General features: G+C 27.0%; 1 protein-coding gene across 1 annotated transcript in view; it reads left to right on the forward strand.

Annotated features, from left to right (window-relative positions):
* LOC100204155 (ectonucleoside triphosphate diphosphohydrolase 7) overlaps positions 1–25,375 on the forward strand; it is a 38,321-nt gene extending 12,946 nt beyond the window's left edge. The window contains exons 2-9 of the mRNA XM_065792268.1: positions 3,345–3,748; positions 9,581–9,835; positions 11,140–11,309; positions 11,435–11,601; positions 12,892–13,201; positions 23,834–23,916; positions 24,008–24,169; positions 24,254–25,375. Coding sequence (XP_065648340.1) covers positions 3,346–3,748; positions 9,581–9,835; positions 11,140–11,309; positions 11,435–11,601; positions 12,892–13,201; positions 23,834–23,916; positions 24,008–24,169; positions 24,254–24,512 — 1,809 coding nt within the window. The 5' untranslated portion in view covers position 3,345 and the 3' untranslated portion in view covers positions 24,513–25,375. The remainder of the gene's footprint in view (positions 1–3,344; positions 3,749–9,580; positions 9,836–11,139; positions 11,310–11,434; positions 11,602–12,891; positions 13,202–23,833; positions 23,917–24,007; positions 24,170–24,253) is intronic.
* Positions 25,376–25,680: the final 305 nt, after the last annotated feature.

Consider the following 25,680-nt stretch of genomic DNA (forward strand, 5'->3'; position numbering starts at 1 on the left):
TTAATTTTAGAAATGATGACTTTAAACAGCGAAGATCCTTTTTTTTGTTTTTTGTTTGTTTTGTTAATTAACCTCAAGGCCGAGAAGGTCACTACAGACGAGGAGGCTACTTATTTGTGGTATAACCCTGTCTCAACTCTATAACTTTGAAACACAAACCTTTGCGAACAAGGCTGCTGTGCTGAGAAGCAAGTTGAGCGCGGTACTACCAGGGATGTGGTGGGGATCAAACTTGGAACCTATCGCTTATGAAGCGAGCACTCTACCATTACACCACTAGCGCACTTTAATAAGCTTTACATAAGAATTATTAGAGTTTAAGTTAAGGAGAAAAAAAAGACAAACTTTTTTGGAAGCTGTTTGAATCAAATAACTTTAATCTTTACTTACGTTTTTATATTATTGAAACGCATTTAAATAAAGTAACAAATCACTGCTAACAATATTGTATAAAAACATTAATGAATAATATATATTTTTTTATATTTATATAAGTTTTTTATTTTTATTATAAATGTTTTTAAATAAAAAAAAGTTATATCAATTTTTTAAGTAAATGATTTATTTATTTTTGCAAAGAATTGCTAAGAAACTTTTTTTAAACTTATAAATGTGCTCATTTATTAAACAATTGTCAGTTGTAAGTTGTTATTCTTTATTTAAAAATGATTTTGCATGATATTATTTTATAAAAACGTTAGTAAAGATAAATGGTTCAAAGTTATTTACTCCAAACATAATTTAGATAATCTTAACATTAAAGTTTGTTATTTACTTTGATTAAGTTTTAATTTTATTTTTGCTATTTTAGTTTTAATTAAGTTGTTTTTATTATATTTTTTGTTATTTTTGTTACGAAGATTTATTTGCTTCTTTAACAATAAGTTTTTTTAAAAGTTTCTATATAGTTAAAATAATTTATTTAGTGCATTTTTAAAACGCATACAATTTTTTAAAACATCTTAACAGCCGTGGTCAAGTTATGTAAAATCAAAGAGTATTTGCGTGGTCATATTATGACGTGAAATCACACGCCTTCCTGGCCAAGTCTACTCTGTACTACACTTAGGACAGAACAACAAATACATATGTACACTATTTATTATTCAAATCAAAATAAAAGAATCAGCATTAAGCCCACAGTTTATGAATGGGATTTAGGTGTTCACGTAGACTCCATTTGTTATTTTCAAAACACTTAACTATTCAAATCAACAAAACAAAAACACAAAGAAAAAAATGGGGGTGGATTAGAGCAGAGAATAGTTTTTTAAATGTGTATAGATTTGGATAAGATGGAAAAGATTTATAAAAGGTATAAAATAAATGGTATAAAATCCACCAGACAATTTAAAAAAATCAAGATCATTCCTGTTAAGACATAAGTTTCGTGCATTCTTTGACAACCAATGGTCTTTCAAACTTAAGATTGTTTTTGAAAATATAAAATATAGAATATTTTCAATGACAGTTTTATAAATTTATGATTTTATAAAACTATTATAAAATTTTATAAAACTATATTTAATAACTTTATATGATTTTAGAGTCTCTTTTAAGAACTGTATTTCGAATCTGTACTTTATGGGAATGAATGGGTACTGCAAACTAAATGATATCTTAAAAGATTTATGTTATAAATTTCCAAACAATTTTCTGATGTGACCAAGCTCACTCCAAACAAGGCTGCAACCACTTAAGTTAAAAGGTTTTAAGGTTTTAAATTAAATCCATAAAAAAACTTAAAGAGCAAAAAAGACGTTGATAGAAAACTATAAAAACTGTAAATTATATAAGTTATATAAAATGACGACAGGAGAAAATTCCAAATCTTTGATGTGCAAGGGTAAAATTTGTTGAGCATAAAAAAAGTACATTAAAAGAATGCAAGATGCAAGATAAAGACTATAGACAGGACTATATAGTTTTGTTCTCAGCAAAAAGAGCCATCTTAGAGGTTAGTATATCAAGAAGATTATTAAAATAAAGAAAAAAAATAACGCATGATAAAAAATGGAATCTTGTATTACTCCACAAAGTTCTATCCATGGTCCTGTGTTGGATCAAAGGACAACTTAAGTTGTTTTTCTATCAAGGACAACTTTAATTCTGCATTTAAAAGGGAATTATTCATTAATTTTAAAAAGTTTCCCAAATATATCTTTTGAAAAGAGCTTATAGAAAAGATTATGCCAGACTTTATTGAAATCCTTTTGATATGTTAAGAGTCTATTTAAGTTTAACAGTTGCTAGACTTAAAATGAGGTCATTGAAGGTTTTTAATTAAAGATTCCAAGATCTTGCAAATAATTGTAAGTAGAATGATTTAATTTTTAGGCGGCAGTGGTATTATGTTATGGTCGTCTGGCAATGTGATATAAATTAGAGAACAACTGAAATTACAAAATATATTGCTGTCTTTTACCGAGCAGCAGGGCAACTTAATAGTTTGTTAAGAGAATGAAAAATACGATGACCTAAATAATTTGTTGAGAGAATAAAAAATACAGTCATAAATACTAATATTACTTGGACTGCAGATTACAGATTAGCAATCTTTAGTTGCCCTAAAGCAGCTAGTCATAAACCTAACTTGCAAACTTGGAACCAAAGAAAAGGAAAATGCAATTTTCCTGTTATTTTGTGATGACAGGAAGAGTGTGGTCATTAGATTCAAGAAATGAGACAGAAAAACCTTTTACAAGTGTTCTGCCTTATCTTTGGCAGTGGCAAAAATATTTGATCTGTGTATAAAAGGTGGAATATTAGACATTCCTTTATTAATGACATTCTTAAAGATTTTCCAAAAGTTCTTGAAAATTAATTTTTGAAATAAAATATAAGATTTAGTAATGAGAGAGTTTTTGCATTGGTTGTCACTCTCTTTAATCAAAAATCTAAAAAGATTCCATAAATAGTCTTTTATTTTATTATTTAAAAATAAGTTGTTTCAACACTGCTTATTAGTTTTACATCCTTTTCATCACACATACAAACCCTTTTAATTAAATTAACATTTTCTTTCATGTTATTTATTTTATATAAACAAAAAAACTTATGATATGTATTATGATAATTAAAAATAAAGTCTTGCTTTTTATATCAATGCTTCATATCTTCATATCAATGCTTCATATCTTTTCATATCAATGCTTTTCTTTTTCCTCTTTTTTTTTTTTTATGTTTCAATAAAAAAAGTAATGAGTACATGTTTAAAAAAATTATATAAGTTTAGTTTATGTAAGGGTGGCATGATTTAAAGAAATGTACATTTATGCAATAATGACAGTCTTAAGAAATGTGAAATCTTAATTTCATATTGAATTATTTATTATTTTATTTAGGATGACAACTTATATTTGCTGCAAGAAGGTTCAAGTAGCAGTTCACCAAAACAGTTGCCAAATCAGAGGGACGTTGTTACGAACTAATTGGAAGAAAACATTTCATCAAAACCCATTTGCTTTTTTATACTCTTTACTTGTTATATTTCTTTTATATGTTTTGTATATAACAAATCAAAAGCATGACTTTTACAAGCATGAAAACCATATTTATAATGAAGAAAATATCCATGACAGCCACAACTCAAAGTTTCATTATGCTGTTGTCATAGATTGTGGTAGTAGTGGATCACGTGTTTATATTTATTATTGGCCTCCACATACAGGTGATAAACAAGAATTACTAAACATAAAACAAATGTTGGATTTTGATGGAAATCCTGTTAGAATGAAAATCAAACCTGGTATTTGAAATTTTTACTTTGCTTTTTTCAGCTTATATAGTTCTTATAATACGTAATTTGGTTTATTTGTATATGTTTTATTTTTATCATAAGTTAAAATTATTAATTAGCAGCTGTGGCTCAGTAGTTAGAGTGTTTGCTTTAGAAGCAAGAAGTCCAGGCTTTAATGCAAGCTCTGTGCATATTTTGTGTCATTGGTAAAGAAGAAGGCATGAACTTTCTAGTTAAATGCTCTTCCATGGTGCTCTCTGACAAGAGTGTTAGTTTTTTTGAGGCACCTTAAACAAAATAATTTTAAAAATTAGTAAGAAATTATAGTTTATAATAAAATGCAACAGTAATACATAATCTACTTAATAAAAATAAAAAATTATGAATTATAAAAGGAGATAGTAAAATCTTATTTTATTCATCATATTTTTCCAATTGTATTGCTAAAGTTGTCTTTAACAAATAACATTTTCCTTCATTTCCAGTAACTTTTGGAGAACCACAAGGTTCAATCCTACCTTGTTCTGCATTGTCTCTTGATAATCTTACCTCTAAAGTTGCTCTTTTGCAGATATAGACACAGCTATATATTCTAGTCTTGGCAAAAAACTCATCACTTTTTGATATCTTAAGATCTTGAAACTGAAAATTTCTATATTAGCTTGGGGCTGTCACAGATGCATTATCCTAATCAAAGCTCAGTTGTTTAGGGTATTAGCCAGCTAAATGGCAAATAGAAATCATATATGCAAATTGCTAGAATTGCAATCATTATTCTAACCTTAATTAGAATAATGACTTTAGAAAAGTTTGCATTTTTTAAGGTTTTTACTCCTGTTTCCATTCCATACTTCTATAAATCTCTTATTTGTCTTAGCATAAAATGCCGTCATATTTAAGCTAGTTCCTCTAATGGATCCTTTCTCTTTTAGATAAGGTCCTAAATAGAATTTGTAAATATGTATATATATATATATATATATATATATATATATATATATATATATATATATATATATATATATATATATATATATATATATATACATATATATACATATATATATATATACATATATATATATATATATGTATATATATATATATATATATATATATATATATATATATATATATATATATATATACACATATACATATATATATACATATAAAAAAAATAAATATGTAAAATATATATATATATATGTATATATATATATATATATATATATATACACATATTTACAAATATATATATATATATATATATTTTACATATTTATTTTTTTTATATTTATTATACATATATATTTACAAATATATATATATATATTACATATATATATATATATATATATATATATTTATATATATATACATATATATACATATATATACATATATATATATATACATATATATATATGTATATATATATATATATATATATATATATATATATATATATATATATATATATATATATATATATATACACATATTTACAAATTCTATTTAGGACCTTATCTAAAAGAGAAAGGATCCATTAGAAGAACTAGCTTAAATATGACGGCATTTTATGCTAAGACAAATAAGAGATTTATAGAAGTATGGAATGGAAACAGGAGTAAAAACCTTAAAAAATGCAAACTTTGTTAAAGTCATTATTCTAATTAAGGTTAGAATAATGATTGCAATTCTAGCAATTTGGATATATGATGAGATTTACAAAAGTATAAAAAACTCTTTATATTGAACTTCCTATAAAAAGTTTAAAAAGGAAGTAATTAAGGTTTATATAAAAAACTATAATTAGCAAAAATATAGCATAACTTGATACTTGTTGGTAAGGAAATTTTAAATTCTCATTTGAGAGTTTTAACATTGGAAATAAATTTAAAAAAGGTTCATTTTTATGGCAATTGAAAACATGCTGATCAAATTTATCTGAATCAATACCTGTTCTGCATGTGTAGATGTGTAGATTAATTCTTAACCTTCGGTTATTAGTTTTACCAATGTATGTTGTTTTTCCATCACATTCATTACATGATAGAAAATAAATAATATTTTTTGAATTACATGATATTGAAGTTTTAATGTACCATACTTTACCAGATGATGTGGTAAAATGGTTAACAAACTGAAGATACATAGTACATAACTTACAACGTTTTGATACACATTTTAAAACCTTACATTCATCGTTAATAAAAACTGGTTTCTTATTAAAACTTGATGTACTTATGTGTCTTAAAATGTTTTTTGGTTGGCGTTGTGATAGTGCAATAGAAGTGTTTTTAAAAACTGATTTTAATTTATTGTCTAAAACAGATAGTTTCAAAATACCATGAAGAGTAGTTAACAAATTTTCAAAATTATTATTTGCAAAGTTTGTAGTTACAAAAGGTATAATTTTGTTCATTTCTCTTTTTTGAGGTGCTGGTCCCAGTAGTCGAGCTTTAAAAATTCCATTATTAATGATTTTTACTGGGTAATTGCATCAAACTAAAAATTGTTTTAGTTGTCAAAGTCCGATTTCCATTTTTGTTGGATTAGATACAAAACAAATTATCCGTTTAGCTTATGTAAAAGATATATTTTCCTTTGTGTGTTTAGGGTGATGACTATTGTAATTTAGTCATGGGAATTTGTAGGTTTATAAAAAATATCTGTTACAATAATGTTGTTATCATGTAGAATAACTGTTATGTCTAAAAAGTTTAAAAATTGGTACTGTGTGGTTTTCGTATATGAAATTTTAGATTGTTCTTCTGTATATTTGATATCGGGGTGTAAATAATTGAGACACTTTAACAGAAAACAAATTAACATTGATTGATTTTAATAAAGCAACAAAACCATCATCCATGTATCTTTTGAAATTGTTTTGAATATTTTCGCATTCAATTTTATTGAAGAAATTTGGTAAAACTTTAGGAAATAATTTCACTTCTTCAAGATATCCTACTACTAAACAAGCATATGGTAGAGCCATTTTTGTTCCCATAGCTGTTCTGATTAATTGATTGAAAAACTCATTATTGAAAGTAAAATTATCGTTCTTTTAATATAAAAGCTTCCGAAAATCTGATAGGTATATCATCACATAATTTACTTATACAAAATTTAATTGCTTCTAAACCTAGTTCATGAGAAATACTAGTGTTAAGATTAGAAATATCGACACTGTATAATGTAGTACTTTGTAGTATTTATTTATATTCAAAAATGATTGGCAAAGATATTTTTTGTAGTATTTATTTATATTTAAAGATGATTGGCATTTCATGAGAGTACTCCATATTATTAGGTAGTACTCTCATGAAATGCCAATCATCTTTGATATATGTTGTTAATTTTGGTACAAGAGGTGATAAGTTTTTTTCAACGAGTTTTCTAAGACGCTGGGTAGGCGAAAAAGAACCTCCATCTATTGGTCTTCTATTTAGATCATCGGGGCATAAACATTCAATATATTCTTTATTAGATTATAAAATTTTCGATTGCATTAGATTTGTGAATTTTTGGTAACACATAAAAATTGTTTGTTTTCCATTCATAGTTTTTAAGATAAGTAATTTCTTTTTTTGTTAAACATTCTTTTAATTCATCCATGTGATTTTTAAGTTTCTTAAAACTTATTTCATCTGTGTTACTATCAGCTTTTTATATGTTTCAGTTAATAAATGGTCTTGGTACACAAGTTTATCTCTATAGTAATCTGCATCCATCAAAACTAAACAGCCTCTTTTATCAGCAGATTTAATGATTATTTTGTTGTTACTCTTTAGATCCTCTAAAGCATCATGTTCCTTTTTTGTAATGTCATATTTTACCTTCATTTCACCAGGAACTAAGTTATTTATTTGTTGTACAATGCTTGATAAAAGAGGATTCGATGTGAACATTTCCCAATTAGATTTATCTTTTACTAAAGGTTCATCGCTGTATTCTTTATAATAAAACTATTTATGAATGATCAATTTCTTTGAAAAATTCTTTTAAATCAGATGTCGCTGAAAATAATTTACCTTTGGTTGTGGGAGTAAACTTAGGACCTTTGAGTAATAAAGATATTTGTAACATTGATAACTTTATTTTGGATAAAATTATAATTTTAGGAGTTATTTTTTCATTTTTACTGCTTGTTGGGGTCGTTGGTGGGTTTTTGATGGTAAATTATTATCAAATAGAGATAAATTATTAATTAGAAAAGTGCTTGTTTGTTGTATTTGTTGCACAGTTTCAAAATCCTGACTGTTTGTTGCGTGTTGAATGCTATCTGTTCTTTTATCATTTCTTTCAATTAATGATTTTATTCTTAGTTTGTCTCTTTCATATGCTTTTCTCATTCCTTCAATTTTATGGTCCCATTTTTTGTTGGTAAAATCAACATCTTTGTTCATATAAAGTATGAAAGTAGAGTGTAAATCTTCTTGTATTAGGTTTTCTGTGGTATAATTGTATATTGTTTCTTTTATTTCATCGTCATGTATAATGGTATATTGTTTCTTTTATTTCATCGTCAATCATTTGAAGTTCAGATCCAAGTTTGTCACGGCGAATTCAAAGAACTTCACATTCAGACAGAAAATGTTAAAGATCTAGTTTGCAGTGTATGGATGTTTCTTCTTTGTATTTTATGTGAATATTATCATTTCGAAATTTGCGTGGTATGTATAAATCTTCTTCTTCCATACATTCAGTATAAATACCAAATAATCTTTTTGAGTGGTGATGTTGATTGAACTTGAACTTTTTGACGTTTGTCTAAAAAGTTTTCAATCTAAAATATATATATATATATATATATATATATATATATATATATATATATATATATATATATATATATATATATATATATATTAGAGAATAGACATCTTTTTGATCTTCTTGTTGTTTTTTAAGTAGTTTTTGATTATACTATCTCTTTTAATTAGTAAAATAAAATAATATTTTTTTTAAACTTGGTTAGAGTTTTTTAAATTAATTATAAATTATATTTAATAAAAAATAATAATAAAATAAAAAATTTATAGCAATAATCTATGTTGTTGATGGGTTAGTCCACTTGTGATTTATACAGTTTTTACCTTTTTAAAGTTTTTTGTTGATTGTTTTATTTGACTGGTTTCTTATTTTCCCAATAGCTTCTTTATTAGAAAGATTACTTGCCTGCTGTTTGGTTGGAATTGGTTTTATTCAAAAGTATTGTTTAAAAACTAGAATCTTAGTAATTTATGTCATCTTAGTTATAAGATGAAACCTTATGTCAAAACATCTTAGTTGTAGGGTGAAACCTTATGTCAAAACATCTTAGTTGTAGGGTGAAACTTTTTGAAATGTTTTAGAGAAAAATAATTTAAAAACACAAAAAAACACAAAAAAAAAGCTTAAAAACACAAAAAAAAAGCTTAAAAACACAAAAAAAAAGAAAGTATAATAAACCTATTTTATCATATAACCTAGGGGTGCAAAGTCATTAATTAGGTAATTTTTTATTTGGGTTCAGGGCTCTAATTGGTCTCTAGAACTGGGTAATGTCATTGACATAATGATGATATCAATTCTTTTCACAAATGTGATAAGTCAACAGTACCACTTTAGCATGGTTTTATTAATAAACTAAAGTCCAGTGTATTTGGTGTTACCATTACATTTTTATAGAATAAAAATAGTTGATTTCAAAATGGCAAAATTGTTAATTTAAATATTGTTTTCCTATCTTAAGTGTAAAAATAGAAAATTGGAAATTAATTTATACTAAATAATCTGATATTTGAACTGATTAAAGGTATATTTTATTTTTACATATAATTTTTTTAACTTTAGGTATATCTTCATATGCAGATAACCCATCTTATGCATCTCATTCACTGAAGCCACTTCTGCTGTTTGCCATGGATCATATCCCTCATAATAAGTATTTAGAAACTCCTCTCTATATATTAGCCACTGCAGGTATGCGTTTACTTCCTGAATCAAAACGTGAGGCAATACTAGAAAATCTTCGCGAGAATATACCTACTATGTCACATTTTCATTTTGTTGAATCGCAATTAGAAGTGATATCAGGAAAACAAGAAGGTGTTTATTTAATAAATTAACTGATGTTACATATGCAAGTCTTCTCAGGAGATGGGTGTTGTTGCATGCCTTATATGATCATGCATATAATATTTTGTTTAAACAATGTGGCCACCGTTCCTTGCATGTTTTAAGTAAGCGTGTTTAAAAAATGTGCTGAATAAATAAATGTAAACTAAAATTAAAAATAAACTAACTATAAACTAGAAAGAGAAATAAGAATTAAAAAAAAATAAAAATCTTAGCAAATGATAAAATGTATAAAAACAAGAAAAAATAAAAGCACAAAGTTAGTATAAAGTTGATTCATGTTTACTCGAACCTCCTAGGGACCGAGGAAAACTGTTCGACTAAACGAGTGCTAGACTTAAGCAAGGAAAAACAATTGTTCTTGCTTTCTAGAGACTATAGATAAGAGTTTAATGTAACAAAAGTTTGAATTAACAAAAGTTCAAGTTAACCAATGTTTGATTTACCAGGAATTAACTGTATGCTTTTATTTCAATTTAAAAGTGTTTGAAAAAAGAATTTAGAAAAAATCAAGATTTCAAAGTTATCAGTTTAAGTTAGCAATTTCATCCAAGCTCAATTACTTCAAAAAAGGAAAACTTAAATATTTAAAAATTTGAAACTTTGATTTTTACTAATGTCTACAAAGCAGATGAAACTTTTTCAGAAAAAAATTACCTGTTGGTAGGATTTGAATCCTCATCCAATGTTCATTAAATGACACAATGTCTCTCTAAAATGAATCATTTTAAAGAGGCAACTAATCAACCTAAGCACTACATCAACATGGAAAATATAGGAAAAGTTATTAGCTATGAACTATTAGTTAAAACACTTTTAAATTAAATCATTAAGTTTGAACTCTAACTAAACTAGTTAAAATAAAATCAAAAAATATATCATTTTAGCTAGTTTATCCTCTATTTATTTTATCATTTGTTAAGTTCGTTTCTCTTTTCAGTTTATGTTTTTTATTTTAAATTTTGTCTTTAAATTAGTTTGGTTTTTTCAGCACATTTTCTAAAACAGGCAATTTATTATGTGCAAAAAATCGTGGCTAAGTTGTTAAAAAAAAAAAAAACTGTATGCCTGATCATATATAGCGTGCAACTACAGACGTCTTCTGAGAAGGCTTGTAAATGATCATAGTTTATTACTTAAAATAGTTATGATTACTTGTATAGTTACATGGTTCAAATTTTTCTATGCAACATTTAATGTGTAATTTAATGGTTCAATTTTTCCATGGAACATAAAAAAATGTGAAAGTTAAAAAGAAACATTCCATTGTTTAGGAATTTATCTCTGGATTGCAACTAATTATATTCTTGGGCGTTTTGATCATTCCCATGATGTTTCAACCACACCCTCTAGTACAGTTTCACATCTAATTAGAAAGCAAACAATGGGAACTATTGAAATTGGGGGTGCATCATTACAAATAGCTTATGAAATATCACAGAATGTAATTTTTTTTTTCAGTTTGATTTTTAACAGTTGTTTTTATATACAATTATTAATTTTTTTGTTTTTTTTTGTTTTAAGTACACTTGCACTTTTTTATGTACCTTTTGCTTTGTTTTGTTTTAGGCATCGATTCCTCCAGAACTAGGGTCCACAATAAATTTAGGGTGTGACATTCATGATACAGTTCACAGATACCAAATTTATGTCACCACATTCTTAGGTTATGGCACAGATTCTGCATGGAAAACTTATGTTCAAAAACTTTTTGAAGATAATGTAAACACAATAAGGTCCTTTTTAATTTTTATGATTTTTTAAATTTTATATGATTTTTGTTTTTTGAATGTTATTTTGATTTTTAACAATAATGTTTGATTTTTATTTTGTTTGTGATGTTGGAACTTTTTAAAAACTTTGTGATAAGTTATGATTTTAAAATTAGACAACATTTGGAAGATTAGCTTTTATCTTTAAAATTTTTTACATTTCCTGTGCTTTGGTTATAATATCTTGTGAAATAAGTAATTTGGGTTGTTTTTAGGCTGAACATGACCCTAAAAATAATACGATTTTTTTGTAGGATGGATCATCTAAGACCTATTGACTTGCATAAAAACATGTTGATTTATTCGCAGAGGGTTATAGGATGAAATAAATAAAATTAGTTTTTTTTGTAACAATTAGTTTTTTTTGTAATTAATTAAAATTAGTTTTGTAGTTAAATTAAATTAATTAAAATTATTTCAATTAAAAAGTAAAATTAGTTAAAATAAAATAAATAATTTGTAATCATTTTTTACTCTTTTTACAACAAATTTAAAAGCAACAGACAAATTTAGTGTATTCAATGATTGAGTAAAAAAGATGACTTGTCTTAAATTTATAATCAGTATTATGAGATCTAAAAAGTGCTCACCCTTAAACTTAGTGCTCATACTTATACTTATTAAGAAGGAAATTATAGATTGCATCTAGTGCTAAGGCTACAACTTAGGCTAAAAATGTTGTATTCAGTTTGTATTAAACAGACTTTGTCTGAGAATCTTGAATTAAGACAACCCTTAATAAATATGGCATAATTCATATCACCCATTTATACTAAATTGTGTATTGCATAATAATTTTTTTAATAAATCTTGAAAAATCAGTTAATTATAATCTTTTTGTAATTTTTTAAACAGTATCAATATATTACCAAATGTGACAAAAAAAATTATTTTAATTTTAAAATTTTCTATTATTTTTTGTAACACAAACAATTATGTTTTTCAAAATTTTTCTTAACTGATTTTCATACTTATTAAAAATTTTCATGAAAATAGCATTGATTTGCTTTATTTTGGTCAATAATAAAAATTAATTATAATTAAACAAAAATATAAGAAAAAATCACATGTTTATTATCAGATGCAGCATTTTAGCTATTCTATTTTGTTTTACCTTTTATTTTTTATTATGTTTGATTGCTTTTTTTTTATTTTTATGATTTATTCTAAAACCTTGTGAAAAAATTTACGCCTAATAGTGACACAAAGTACGACTATAACATGAAAAAGTAAATATACTTTTTTTTAATACAGAGCTCACGAGACTGTTTTGGATCCTTGTCTTCCAAAAGAATTAGTGGATGAACAAGTTGTCAATAACACAAAGTTTAAAATAACAGGCACTGGCGAGTTTTCTCGGTGCAAAAACTTATTAGCTTCTAATATTGAGCAATCAAGTGCTGTCTGCAAGAAATCACCTTGCTCATTAGATGGAGTTTATCAAACTCCCATTGATTACCAGCATGTTGAGTTTTATGGCTTTGCAGAATTTTGGTATTCATCAAATGATGTTCTTAATGTTGGAGGAAAATATTCTTATGATTCATTACAGAATGCAGCACAGGTACACACAAAAAATTTGGTTTATTTTAATACAATAAATTAAAGATTTATATAACAATGAATAAAATAAAAATGAAAAATTGATGAGGAAGTAAAAGCTTTTGCTAAATACTAATGTCATTGCTAAATTTTAAAATAGTTTTATGAACTTTAAAAAAAAGTTTGTTTCTTTTTTTTGCTTTAAACAAAAATAAGTACATGTAGTTTAAAACATCTGAACTTAAAAAAATTTTTTTTACTAAAGTTTTATTTTTGAACAAAAAGATATTGTTTTAAAAGCAAATTTTGTTGTATTTTTTAAAGCCAAGTAGTTTAAAAAATCTACCTACACAACCGGTTTCTTTTGTTAAATATTTGAATATTTCAACAAGTATTTTTACACATTTGTTTAAAGCTAATCAAGCTTGTTTTATTTTGTTCATCAAGGTTCGTGTTTCGGAGTTATAGAGTGAAGAAAGGGTTATAACTAGAGATGGGAAATGAACTGAACCCAAACCGAACGAACCGAACTAGAACCTTATCTATGACAGAACCGAACCCAAACCGAACGAACCAAACTAGAACCTTATCTATGACAGAACGGAACCCAAACTTTAGTTGTTACCAAACCGAACCCGAACTTTAAAACTGTTGGGAACGAACCTAATCAAACCAACTTTTCTTACCCTAACCAAGCCAAATAGAGGCTTGAAAAAGTGAAAATTTTGCATTTTGCTCATCACTACAATACATAACATGATACATAACATAATACATAACCTTATGCATAACATACCACGAGTTTAGAGTTATTTTGTTCTATCTCTAATTTTAAGTGTTGGAAGAAAATGAGTTACTAATTTTAGTAAGTAATAATTACTTTTTAAATATATTTTATTTTTAAATTTTTTTCTAAACAATTTGTTTAAATAAAAATTATTCAAAGAATATGCTATTATTTCTTTAAAAGCTAAAATTTTAAGTAATTTTTACTTTTAGAAAAAAATCAAAAATTTTCTCCCAATGTTTAAAATGGGAAATAGAACATAAATAAAATAATTCTAACCTTGCAATAAGTCTACAATTCATAACATTACTAACCAAAACAGAAATGTTGTTTCTAAACATTTGAAATATTGAGGTGTTGTTAATGATCGGAGTTTTTATTCATATCTTAGTTATTAATGATTGCAATAATTACATAATATTTTAGTAATAATGAGTAACAGTAAATTAACTCGTAAATGGACTAAAAAAGTGTTGGAGAAATTGATAACAGACGAAGCGGCTCGCTTAGTACCTGCATCATGGACAAAGAGTGAATGCTGGACACGCTTCTGTTGCATTGAAGTTGGGGATGAGGTTTGTCGCTTGACTTACTGCAGATATAGTTATTTAGTTTTATAAATATTTCAATAAATCAATAATCACCTGCATCTCTCAGGCATTGCATATTGCACACAATGACAAACTGAGCAGCATTCAGGTTTGATAATTAAATATCAAATGCTAAATAGAGTCAATTAACCTTAGTTACAACACATTTTATTTGATTTTTGTATAACTGTGAGTAATCATGTTATGATCAACAGGTTTTCAAGGAGTTTGCCGTTTGTAAGCAGTGTGAATTATGGCTGTCAGTGCCAATCGGTCATACTGCAACTTTACAAAGACATAATACATCACACATCAATAAGATCAATTCAGAACCTGGACAATTAAAAATGAAAATTAGTAAATATAGTTAGCTGATCTTGCTTTTTTTTATTTACCGTTTTAACTTTTCACTTGTTACTTGCTACCAATAATAGCAAAATATATTTGTTACAAGTTGTTAGCAATATTTTAGAAATACAATGTTTTTTGTAGTACAAAAAAAAGACCATTATGTATTACTATGTATTTAATGTCTATTGTTTATTGCTTTATACTTTACAGGTTCCTAAACACATATGTGAAAATGCTTAACGTGCAGCCCTGTACATGATTGCAAAAGACATTCAGCCATTCTTGTGTGTTCAGAATGATGGGTTTCATCACTTTGCTCAAACAATGATTGATATTGGATCGGAGTATGGAACAGTGCGACTTAAGAATATTATGTGTGATCGAACAACGCTGTCTAAGACACTACTACCAAAGTTATACAATGAATGTGTTTGAAAGCTGATAGACGAATTTGCTGGGGTTACACATATCGCAGTAACAACTGATCACTGAACCGATGACATTCTAAAATACTCTTATCAGACTTTTACAGCACATTACATTAAGAGCAGTTATTGCTTTATAAGTAAGTGTAATGGATTGTTTGAGTTTAGTGAGTCTAAGACTGGCATTGCCGTAAAAGCAAAGACAACAGAAATACTTTAAAAACTTTTCCCTCAGACTATAAAAAGTGACAATTTGGTATTTGTAACTGATAATGGGAGTAATATGAAGTTTAGCTGTTGAAAAGGCTTTGAAATCCCCTGGTGCTAATTTAGTTCATGAAATGATCAAGACTTAAAAGGAAATGGTGGGCTACTTTAAACATAGTAGGAAAAAGCAGGAACTAAATCACACTCTCAAACAGGATGTTGCGACTCATTGGAACAGTCAATTTTTTCTTTTGCAATCATTGTCATGCCAGTTAGATCATGTCAAGTCAATTCTTGCTGATTCAAAGCAGTTTGACAAACTTGAACAACTGAACAACATTAATGAAAAATTGTTGCATGACGTTGTAGAATTTTTGCATCCCTTTCACAAGGCTACTGTACAATTGTCACATGACAATGTGCCGATGTCCCCTGATGTATGGCCAATGCTATTTTGTCTTCTGTCAGTCTGTAAGATCAATGGTTCAGACAGCGACAGTATGCATGATTTGAAGGCAGCTTGAATGAAAAGTATATTATTCATCCTTTGCTCAACCTATCAACACTTATTGTTCCTTCTTACAAATACTTGTCTTTTGTCAACACAGAAGATCGCAATTTTGTTTATTCAGAGATGCATAGTATGGTGGGCAAAACTATTTCTTCTTCACCAAATCAGGTGATACGAAAGGACTCAGGCAATACAGGTATAGACAGCTTTAGTGAATGTAGTCATTCAGATCAGCTGCCTCCTTCAAAGAAAAATAAAGCTGACCCTGAATTGTATAATTTGCTGGCAGACTTTAAAACGGCTGCCACTCCATTGTCTAACGCCAACAGTAATGACACAAGACATGAACTTGGCAAATACTTGGTACTGCCCTAGACAGCGTGTGATGCATTGCAATTCTGGAAAGACAATGACCGTGAACATAAGCTTCTGACAATGGCATTGGTTGGTCGAAAGTTGTTGGCTATTCCTGCTACAAGTAATGCAAAAGTGAAAGAGTATTTTCAGTGTGTGGGGTGACGATGAGTGAGCACAGGGCTCGCCTAAACCCAGAAACGTTGGAAATGCTGGTATTTCTCAAATACAACATGCAGCCCTGATTACTAGACTGACAGTAGGCTACTTAAGCTACCGCTATCTGTGTTCAGAAAGTTACTGCTTTAATATTTTGTGCACTTTAACTGCAGCTATTAGCAACTGCTTTGTTTTTTGAACTTTTGAAGTTGCAGTATTAAAGCATTGCAAATTATTTCAAGTTATTTGCAATGCTTTAACTACTTAATATTACTTTAATTTATTTGTGTTTTATCATTGTGGATGTAAAGCTTTGTAACTAATAAAAAAACAGTTGTGTTGATACCGAACCAAACGCGAACTGTGCTTAAGACCAAACTGAACCAAACTCGAACATTAGATATAATCGAACCGGACCCGAACTTTAAAAAAAGGGTTTGATTCCCATCTCTAGTTATAACCACAAGTAGCCTCCTCATCTGTAGTGGCCTTCTCGGCCTTGGGTAGGTGAACTACAAAAAAAAAAATTTTCTTCTGGGAATATTTATAGATTTATATTCATTTTTAAAACTACAAAACTCTGACTTTTTGAAAATTTTAATTAAATTGCTTAAACTGATATTAAATAATTAATATTAAAAACAATATTTAAAAAGTAAAATAATAGTTTTTTTTTTTTTTACTATTTTTACCCAAGAAAAACACAATTGTTTTCTTCTTGGGTTTGCTTTTTTAATAATCATAAATTCTTTAGGTTTTCATTAAATTTAAATGTCATTCATGGAAGGTGTATAATATATCATTTATAAAGATTTTTCATGAAAGTTATAAGATATTTTTATATATTATTAATATATTTTTTTGATACTTTTATCTGAGAACATATGTATCCCATATTGGCCCTATAATTTATTTTTATATTGCAGGTTGATTTTCTTATTTTGAATAAATCTTTATAAATACATTAAGGAACAATAATGTCTCAGTACTGTAAACTTAAATAAATGGCTAAACTGCAATTTGGTTAATTAAGTCGACTTTCAATGTACACTTTTTTTTTTGTCATTCATACAAGTGTAAATTAACAATTTCTTAAACAAATTAATGTGAAATATTAGTTAAAAATTTCGTAAACAGTTTTGATTGAGTAATTATATTTGCTTATAAAAAGAAGAAATCCTTGAAGTAGAGTTGTACTTTTTCACAGAACAATCTTGATTTTTCGGTCACAAAAAGGTGTTCATTTATAATTATTTGTTTAGGCCAATCATAATATGCAAAATTTCAAAGCACTATTTAAAACAGTTGTTTTAAAAAAGACTTCATAAAAGATGTTTTTACTAACCCAATTAGTGGGGTTAATTAATGTATCATTTTTGAAAATTAAAGTTAAAAGTGAGCTTTAAATATACTATTGTAAAAATTTTGTGTAGCAATCTTTAAGATCTTTAGAAAAATTATTTTAACAAGTGTGTGCACTGTCTATTCTAATTAATAACTTGCTCTAATAAATCAAATTATGTAACAAAGGTACTCTACATTAATTAATTAAACATTAAGAATTCAAACAACATTCAAACAAAAAAACAATTAAATGGGGTTTTTTTGTTATGCTTTAACAAATATTTTTAAATCACACCCTGAAGTGAGTGCCAGCACTTATTACACTCATCAAGTGAATAGTGAATTAATGATAACTTGTGAAAATAAATTGTAACTAAATTTCGTGAACTGTTAACACTACATTGTCTAAAGCTAAGTTGTGAATTTGTAACTTTTTATTCATGAATTTCTACCTGTCTAATGTGTCAATTGTGACATTTTGATTGGAAGTTGTGGATTTGTCTATTAACTTGTTTATTGTAATCAGTATTATATCATTAGTTAAATAAAGAAATTTATTAAAAAGCTGTAGTGAAAAATGTCTTTTAAAAAGATTTCTGAACTTTATGATCTTTCAAAACTAGGAATCAGTCAAATCATCAAAAGATTTTGTCAGTTCAAAACTATTAAAGTTAAGCTTGGCACTGGAAGACCTAAAGTTATGACTGATAGACAGATAGATTATTGGTAAGGTATTCCAAGAATACCTCACCAATAATCCAATACATTAATTCATTTATTTACCAATACATTGAAGAAAATACTGTTATTGCATTAATACAGTATTGCATCCTTGCATATTTATGGCACAAACTCTTGCGTTGATTTAACTAAATGTGGATTATGTCAAATTAATTTGTATGGCTCCCATTCATTCAAGAAACCATTAATATCTGCAAGAAATTTGAAAGCTAGAATTTGTAAAAGATCATCTTAGCTGGATAGTTAATGACTGGTCAAAAGTCATTTTCTTTAACGAATCAAAGTTTATGCTGTTCAGTAGTTACATAATTATGTATGTCAGATATCCAGTAGGAAACAGACACAATCCAAATTTTAAGTTAACTCCTGTTAAACATGGCCGAGGAAATTAAATAGTTGGGAGATGTTTAGTCGTAACAAAGTGGGTTCCATTCATCACATAGAAGCTATTATGAACCAGAGAGTTTGTTTAGACATGCTGAAAAATGTTATTTTGCCACATTCAAAAAGTAAAATGACTTAAATGGATCTTATGGCATGATAATGATGATATAAGATAATCCTCAGCAGATCCAGCAAAATGCTTTGGATTGTTCCTAATCTGTTGATTATTATTTTGAATCACAAATAGTTAAAGTTCTTTAATGGTCTTCACAGAGCAAACTTTTTCTTAAATGTCTATAAACTTAATATACACAAAGTTTTACAAAACATTTTTAAAAGAAAGCATGGACTGTCTTCTAAAATATTTTAGTAAACGTTAGGTTATATTTTATTTCTTAAATACCCAACCCGGTTTTTCATTAATGACATTTTTGTTCCAAGAACTAATTTAAAACTTAAAAAATTCAAAATCATGATTTTTCTTGAGAAAAATTTAATAGTTTTTCTAAAAATAAAACTTTTCAATAGAATTGAATTATTTACAATGTTAATCTATATATGGGACATAATTCAACAAAAATCAAATAGTTTTTTATCCTGCTCCGAGTAATATGTATAAATTAACCCTAAATTAAATTCTTCTTCCATTAAAAGTAGCTACATAATCACTTAATGTTAAGTACAATGGATCCATTTGGAACTCCGTCTTGTCGGATTTTTCTTGATTTTTCGGAGTTGCAGAGTTCAAAAGAAATTGAGAAACTTCGACTAAGTTTTTAAAAACTATCAATTTTTTACTAGTAAAATAATTAAATTCTTATTTTATTTCTACGCTGCTTTTACAATAGTACTTGTTTTGAAAATGTTCTCTTTATCAATAACAACACTAATTTACATTGCAAAGCAACCGGTAATGCACTGTGGGCCAGGTGGTGGTGGTGGAAAAAACCTCAAAAAAAGCTTATTCTATTCAAAACCATATAATAAAACATACTTGTACTTTTCCATTGTACTATGTCAAAAACTCTTTTGAGTATAACAGTATCTTTTTAATAATAGCATTTTTTTAAATCCACAAAAATCAATTGCGGTATAATAAATTGTAATGTATAATAAAATACCTTTTTTTTTTTTTGTCAAAAAAGCAAGAATTTTTTAATTTTTAGGCAAAGTAAACAGTAACTTTTAAAATATTATGTGTATACAATATTAGTTAATATATTTTAACTATTCAACAGTTTACCTTTACAAAAAAAAATATTTAGTCAAGATTATTATTTACAATATATACAAAAACTGGTCTTAAAATAACAAGGTAAGTTTAAACAAATAATACTTTTATTTTGTACAAGTAGTGTTGTATGTCGTATGGTCAGAATAATTTTGTCCACCATAAGTCTTAAATCCATCCTAATGTGCTTTGTGGCAAAATTGTGTAATGAAATGTTATCAGTGATATCAAGTGATAATAATTAATGTTTTATCATACTTACCTATTAGATTAAATAACTTAATAACTTAAAATGTGATAACTTATCACAATTAAAATAAAATTAAAAACAAATATCTGAAGCCATAAACAAATTGATAATTTTTCTTTCATATAGAAAAATGGTTTCGAAAGCATGGAATAACTTTGATAAAGTTGTGGTAAATGATAAGTAATACAGAGATGCAAAAAATGTCATAAAAGAATCGCTTGCGCAGAAAGCAGCACAAACAGCCTAATTGGACGTATCAAAAGTTGCGAGAAAAATAGATTTATAACCATCCAGTTCCAGACAGGTTTTAATTAAGATGTTGTTAAACTATCTTCTTGCCAAGTTGACAGCTCTTGATGGATGTTTGATTAGGTCCATAACTCAATCTAAAACACTAAGAATACTTTTCGAAAATTATTGGCATAGTTTGCCCAAGTCAGCATCCACAATTTCCACAATTAAGATGTTTCCACAGTTAAGATGTTTCCTGCTTAAAGCCAAATATTTAATGATCGCTGAAATGGCTGCATTGAAAGCGAAAAGAGAAAAATTTGGAATAACAGGTGACGAATGGAGTAGCAATAGAGGTAGAAGATACTACAATTCAAATGTTCATCACGACAGAACGTATTGTTTAGAAATGATGAGATTGCCATCTCCTAGTTCTGCCGAAACTATATTAAATTGTTTTAATTTTTCCGTTATCAAAATTAAATATTTTGATAACGGAAAAATTAAAAGAATTTAATATAGATAGTGAAGATATTGCGAATAAAACTATGGATGGCTGTAGATGGATGATGAAATTGGGTACCATATTTAAGTTTCCACATCAAATCTGTCAGAATCATTCAATTCATTTGGGTGTTTGTGATTTGATATACATTAAAAAAGATTGTCATGAAATTGTGAACAAAAAAAATGAATCGGATATTGAAACAGAAATGGAATCTGATGGAGAGACTGAAGGAGAGTTTCTTATTGACTATTCGGAGGATGAGATTAAATATGAAGAAAATATTGAAAAAAAGTCTACAGAAACTTCGAATACTAATTAGGTTTTTGAAATATTCATTATTTCGATATGAAGTTCTTAAAAGAAAAATACACGAAATTCACAGATCTTCGTATGACAAAGGACTGTTGCTCGACAACTGCACTAGGTGGAACAGTGTTTTTCAGATGATCAAAAGGTTTTTGGATTGCTTAGAAGCTGTAAAAAAAATACTCAAAAAACTAAACTGCCTAAACATGTTAGATGAAATTAGCTTGTATTTCTTACAATCTGCTGATGCTGTAGTTCACTTGGAAAAACCAAATACAACAACTTTTTAGTGTGACAGTTATGGAAACGTTAGTTAGCAAATTGAAGGTTGTAGAAACTGACATCAGTTCTAATTTTGCTGAGGCGTAAGCCTTTATATACGAAAAATGTAAAAACATGTTGGTATCATTGAGTCGTTATTAGCATAATCCCTATTTTTTTTAAATAAAAACCACAGATTTTTCTATGCTTCCAAAAAAGATATGCAAGTTTATGCTGCAAAATTATTTGATCAACTAATTACTAAAAGCAAACAAGGAGAACCATCACAATCAACATCTTTTTTTGCTGAAATTCAAGAAGTTCTCAATCAAAATCAATCAGCAGCTAAAAAGCTAAAAAAAAGTCAAGACCTTCACCAATCAGTTAAGTAACTGGTGTGAAACCAGAAGAAATTTTGAAATTTGAACTAGCCATCCACAGAATTCAAGCAACTTCTTTGGAAGCAGAAAGAGTTTTCTCCTCGTCTTCCAGATTTGTCACAAAGTTTCCTAGATTGCTTTCTGATGAAATAATAAATGTTTTGGTCTTTTTAAAATAATATTTAAAAAGATCTTCAGAATAAATACTTTTTTTTTAATTTTTACTGTAAGTACCTCAAGAAGTCTTTATTACAGAGCACCACAGAAGGGCGTTTTACTGAAAGTTCACACCTTTTTCCTGACCAATGCCGGTTAGAAAGCCATTTATTAGATAAAACTTGTTCGTTAAAGAATTATGATAAAAAAAAATATTTAGGTACTAAGAAATAAAAAGGTATAAATTTTTAAAAATTTATAATGAATTATAAATCGAAATATATGGAATTAAAAAAAAAATACAAGAACATTGTTTAATTATCAACTAGATTTATTACTAGTTTGATTTTTTAATTCATAACAAAATATTATCGAAACTCCGATTTTTCTAGATTCCGTTTATTCTTGATTTTTGATCCTTTGGTTGAGTATATTCTTTTAAATGTTTAAATCTTTTACATGTAGGTTTAAATTTAGAATGAAGACTCCGCACTGTTTAGCAAACTGTCTTGGGAAAAGAAGAGTCTTTTAATCTTTACACCTCAGTTTTCTTAACTTAAACCTATAGTTCAGTGTATAAAAGACTTTTAGATAAATAAAAAATCTTGTTTAAATCAAACTCTTGCGGCTGAGTATAAGTTAGCAGTTGCTAAACTATAAAACTTCTTTCTATCTACCAAAGATTCTTATCATCCAAGTTTTCTAAAGAGTTTACAGTCAGTCCACTGAACAGAGTGTAGGTATCATTCTAAATTTAAAGCTTTATGGAATTAACATATAGAAAAGTATACTTAACATCGAGATTGACTTCGTAGCTACTTTTAATGGAAGCAAAGTTTAATTTAGCATTCACTTTTACATGCTGCTCTAGAGCAGGATAAAAATTTATTCGATTTTTGTTGTATCATATATACATTGTTGTAAATATTTTAAAATATTTTTGTTATTTTAAACTTTGCTTAAATTATTTGAAATTAAAATTATATTCTTTTTTTGTTATAGGCATATGTTTACATTGGCTTAGGCACCCTCAATTTTACCCTTTACCCCAATCGTGACCCTTATCATTTTTTTCTAATTTTAAAAACAATCTTTTCTATTTTTATAGAAAAATTAAATAAAAAAAAGAATTTTGTAACGTGCATCTAAAATGCTCAAACGGGCTAAGACCCTTTAATTCTACCCTTTTTTACACAAATTATGACTTTTATCACTTTGTTCGGATTTAAAAAAACTCTTTTCTATAGTTAAAAAACAAATACTCTTAAATAAAAAAAGTTTCATTTGAGTGTCACAACATAAAACCTGGCGGTTTCTCTGGCTATAAGTTCCTACTGCTTATTTAGTTTCTTATTTAGTTTGCTGGAGGAATACTTCTGTAATAAACAATAAAAATTAGAAGTAATTCTGTTTGTATAATTCTCTTGATTGTAAAGTTGCACAAAATATATAAAATAATTTTTTAACTGTTTTTGCAGCGATTTTGTGACACACGTTGGTCTTTACACAAGCGGCATTATGCAATGGGATTATACCCTAAAGCAGATGATTCAAGATTTAGGTAACTATTTAAAAGCTAAGTTTTACATTGTTTAAATTATGCACCGTTAGTTAATCAGTAATTTTTTCTTATTTCTTTTTTGTTATTAAAGGTATCAGTGTTTTAAATCTGCATGGGTTCTTTCAATTCTTCATCATGGTCTAAAGTTTCCGCATGATTTTAATGGTCTTACAACAGCGCAAATGATCGACGGAAAAGAAGTTCAATGGACATTAGGTGCTATACTTTATAGAACAAGGTTTATGCCGTTGAGGTAATCTTTTTTAATGCACAATTACTTTTTTACTTATTTTTTAGTTGTTATTTATTTCATCTTTCTCCTTTTTGACTGTTTTAGGGATATGCAAAATGTGGAAAGTATTCATTCAACTAAAGCTCTTCATTCTGGGATTTGGATAGTCTTTTACTCTGGGTTTTATCCTATATTATTTATTTGCGCTTCAATTGCTATAATATTTATTATAATATATTGCCGCCGCATACGTAAATTTAGCAGACTCCCTGACATGTATTCTATGCAGCATCCTATATTATCTAATTACACAACGTTATCTAACAAAGAAAAAGCTGTTTATGATATTCGAGTCGAGTTATAATCTAATATAAATTACATAACCGATTGGTGTTTCCGTACTTTTTAGTGCTAATTAAGTTGAATGGTATTTATGCGTCAATCTGTATAAGTTATCTAATTAAAAAAGCTATTTATAATATTGAGTAGAGATCTGTTATAAATAATATTATTTTACGTGTAAATGATGAAAAAATAAATTTTATAAATTATTTAATTTTTTAACATTCGGTAATTTTGATTTATTGTGATAAGAGGAATTTTTTGTTACTTTAATTTTTTAGCATTTGTTTAGTTTTTCGTTTTTTTCTTTACGAGTTTTATTTCTCGGGATTGGGAAATCACGGTAACGCAAAATTTTTCTTTTTCGCCTGTTACCAAACTTATTTTTTTTTTTTTTTTTTTTGCATTTTGCATTTTGATGGCTTTTTATTTTACTGTTAATTTTTTTTTTTTTTCACTTGGTATGTCTTTCGTACAAATAGCATGGCTGGACAAAGTGGGTTTTTTTGGTTTTTTTAAAAAAACCCAATGAAATAGAATTTTTGTGTTTTTTGTTTTTACAATTTAAAGTTTTGAAAACTATTATTATGTCATTTTTTGCTAAAATTTTAATATCTTTTCAATTTTTTCAAAACAATTTCGTTATGATATTCATTGAATTTTCTGGAAATCTCAATATTATGATTGTCATGCATTTATCTAGCATTTAAAAATAAAACCCAAAAACACTTACTGAAATAATAAAAAGTGAGTTTTTTCCAGCTCTGATAAATAGCTTGAAGGGTGCATTTTTTATATTTATTCATGCATAATATATTGCATAAATTTACGCATTTAGTTGATATCGTTTGTAAAAAAAAATTTTATTTAAATGTTTGCCTAATTTATTTAGTTTTTTTTATATATATATTTATTTAATGATTAACATTTAAACTAATTTAATTGCTTTTAAAGTTTTTGTTTTAAGCGAAATATTGTGGATAAAAAAGTTGTTTTGTAGTCAATACTTTTTGTTACAACCTAAATAAATTTACAAATAAAATTAATGGCCGGAGAAAGAAGACTATTTTTGTCTTATCACCGAGAAAATTTTTTCCGAAAGTATAAAGTTAAAGCTAAGAAATAAGATTTATTGTTTACTAAAATATTTACATTACAAAAAGATCGTCTTAATAGGTAATACCATAATT

The sequence above is a fragment of the Hydra vulgaris genome, chromosome 03 (assembly GCF_038396675.1).
Source record: "Hydra vulgaris chromosome 03, alternate assembly HydraT2T_AEP".
Lineage (NCBI taxonomy): Eukaryota > Metazoa > Cnidaria > Hydrozoa > Anthoathecata > Hydridae > Hydra > Hydra vulgaris.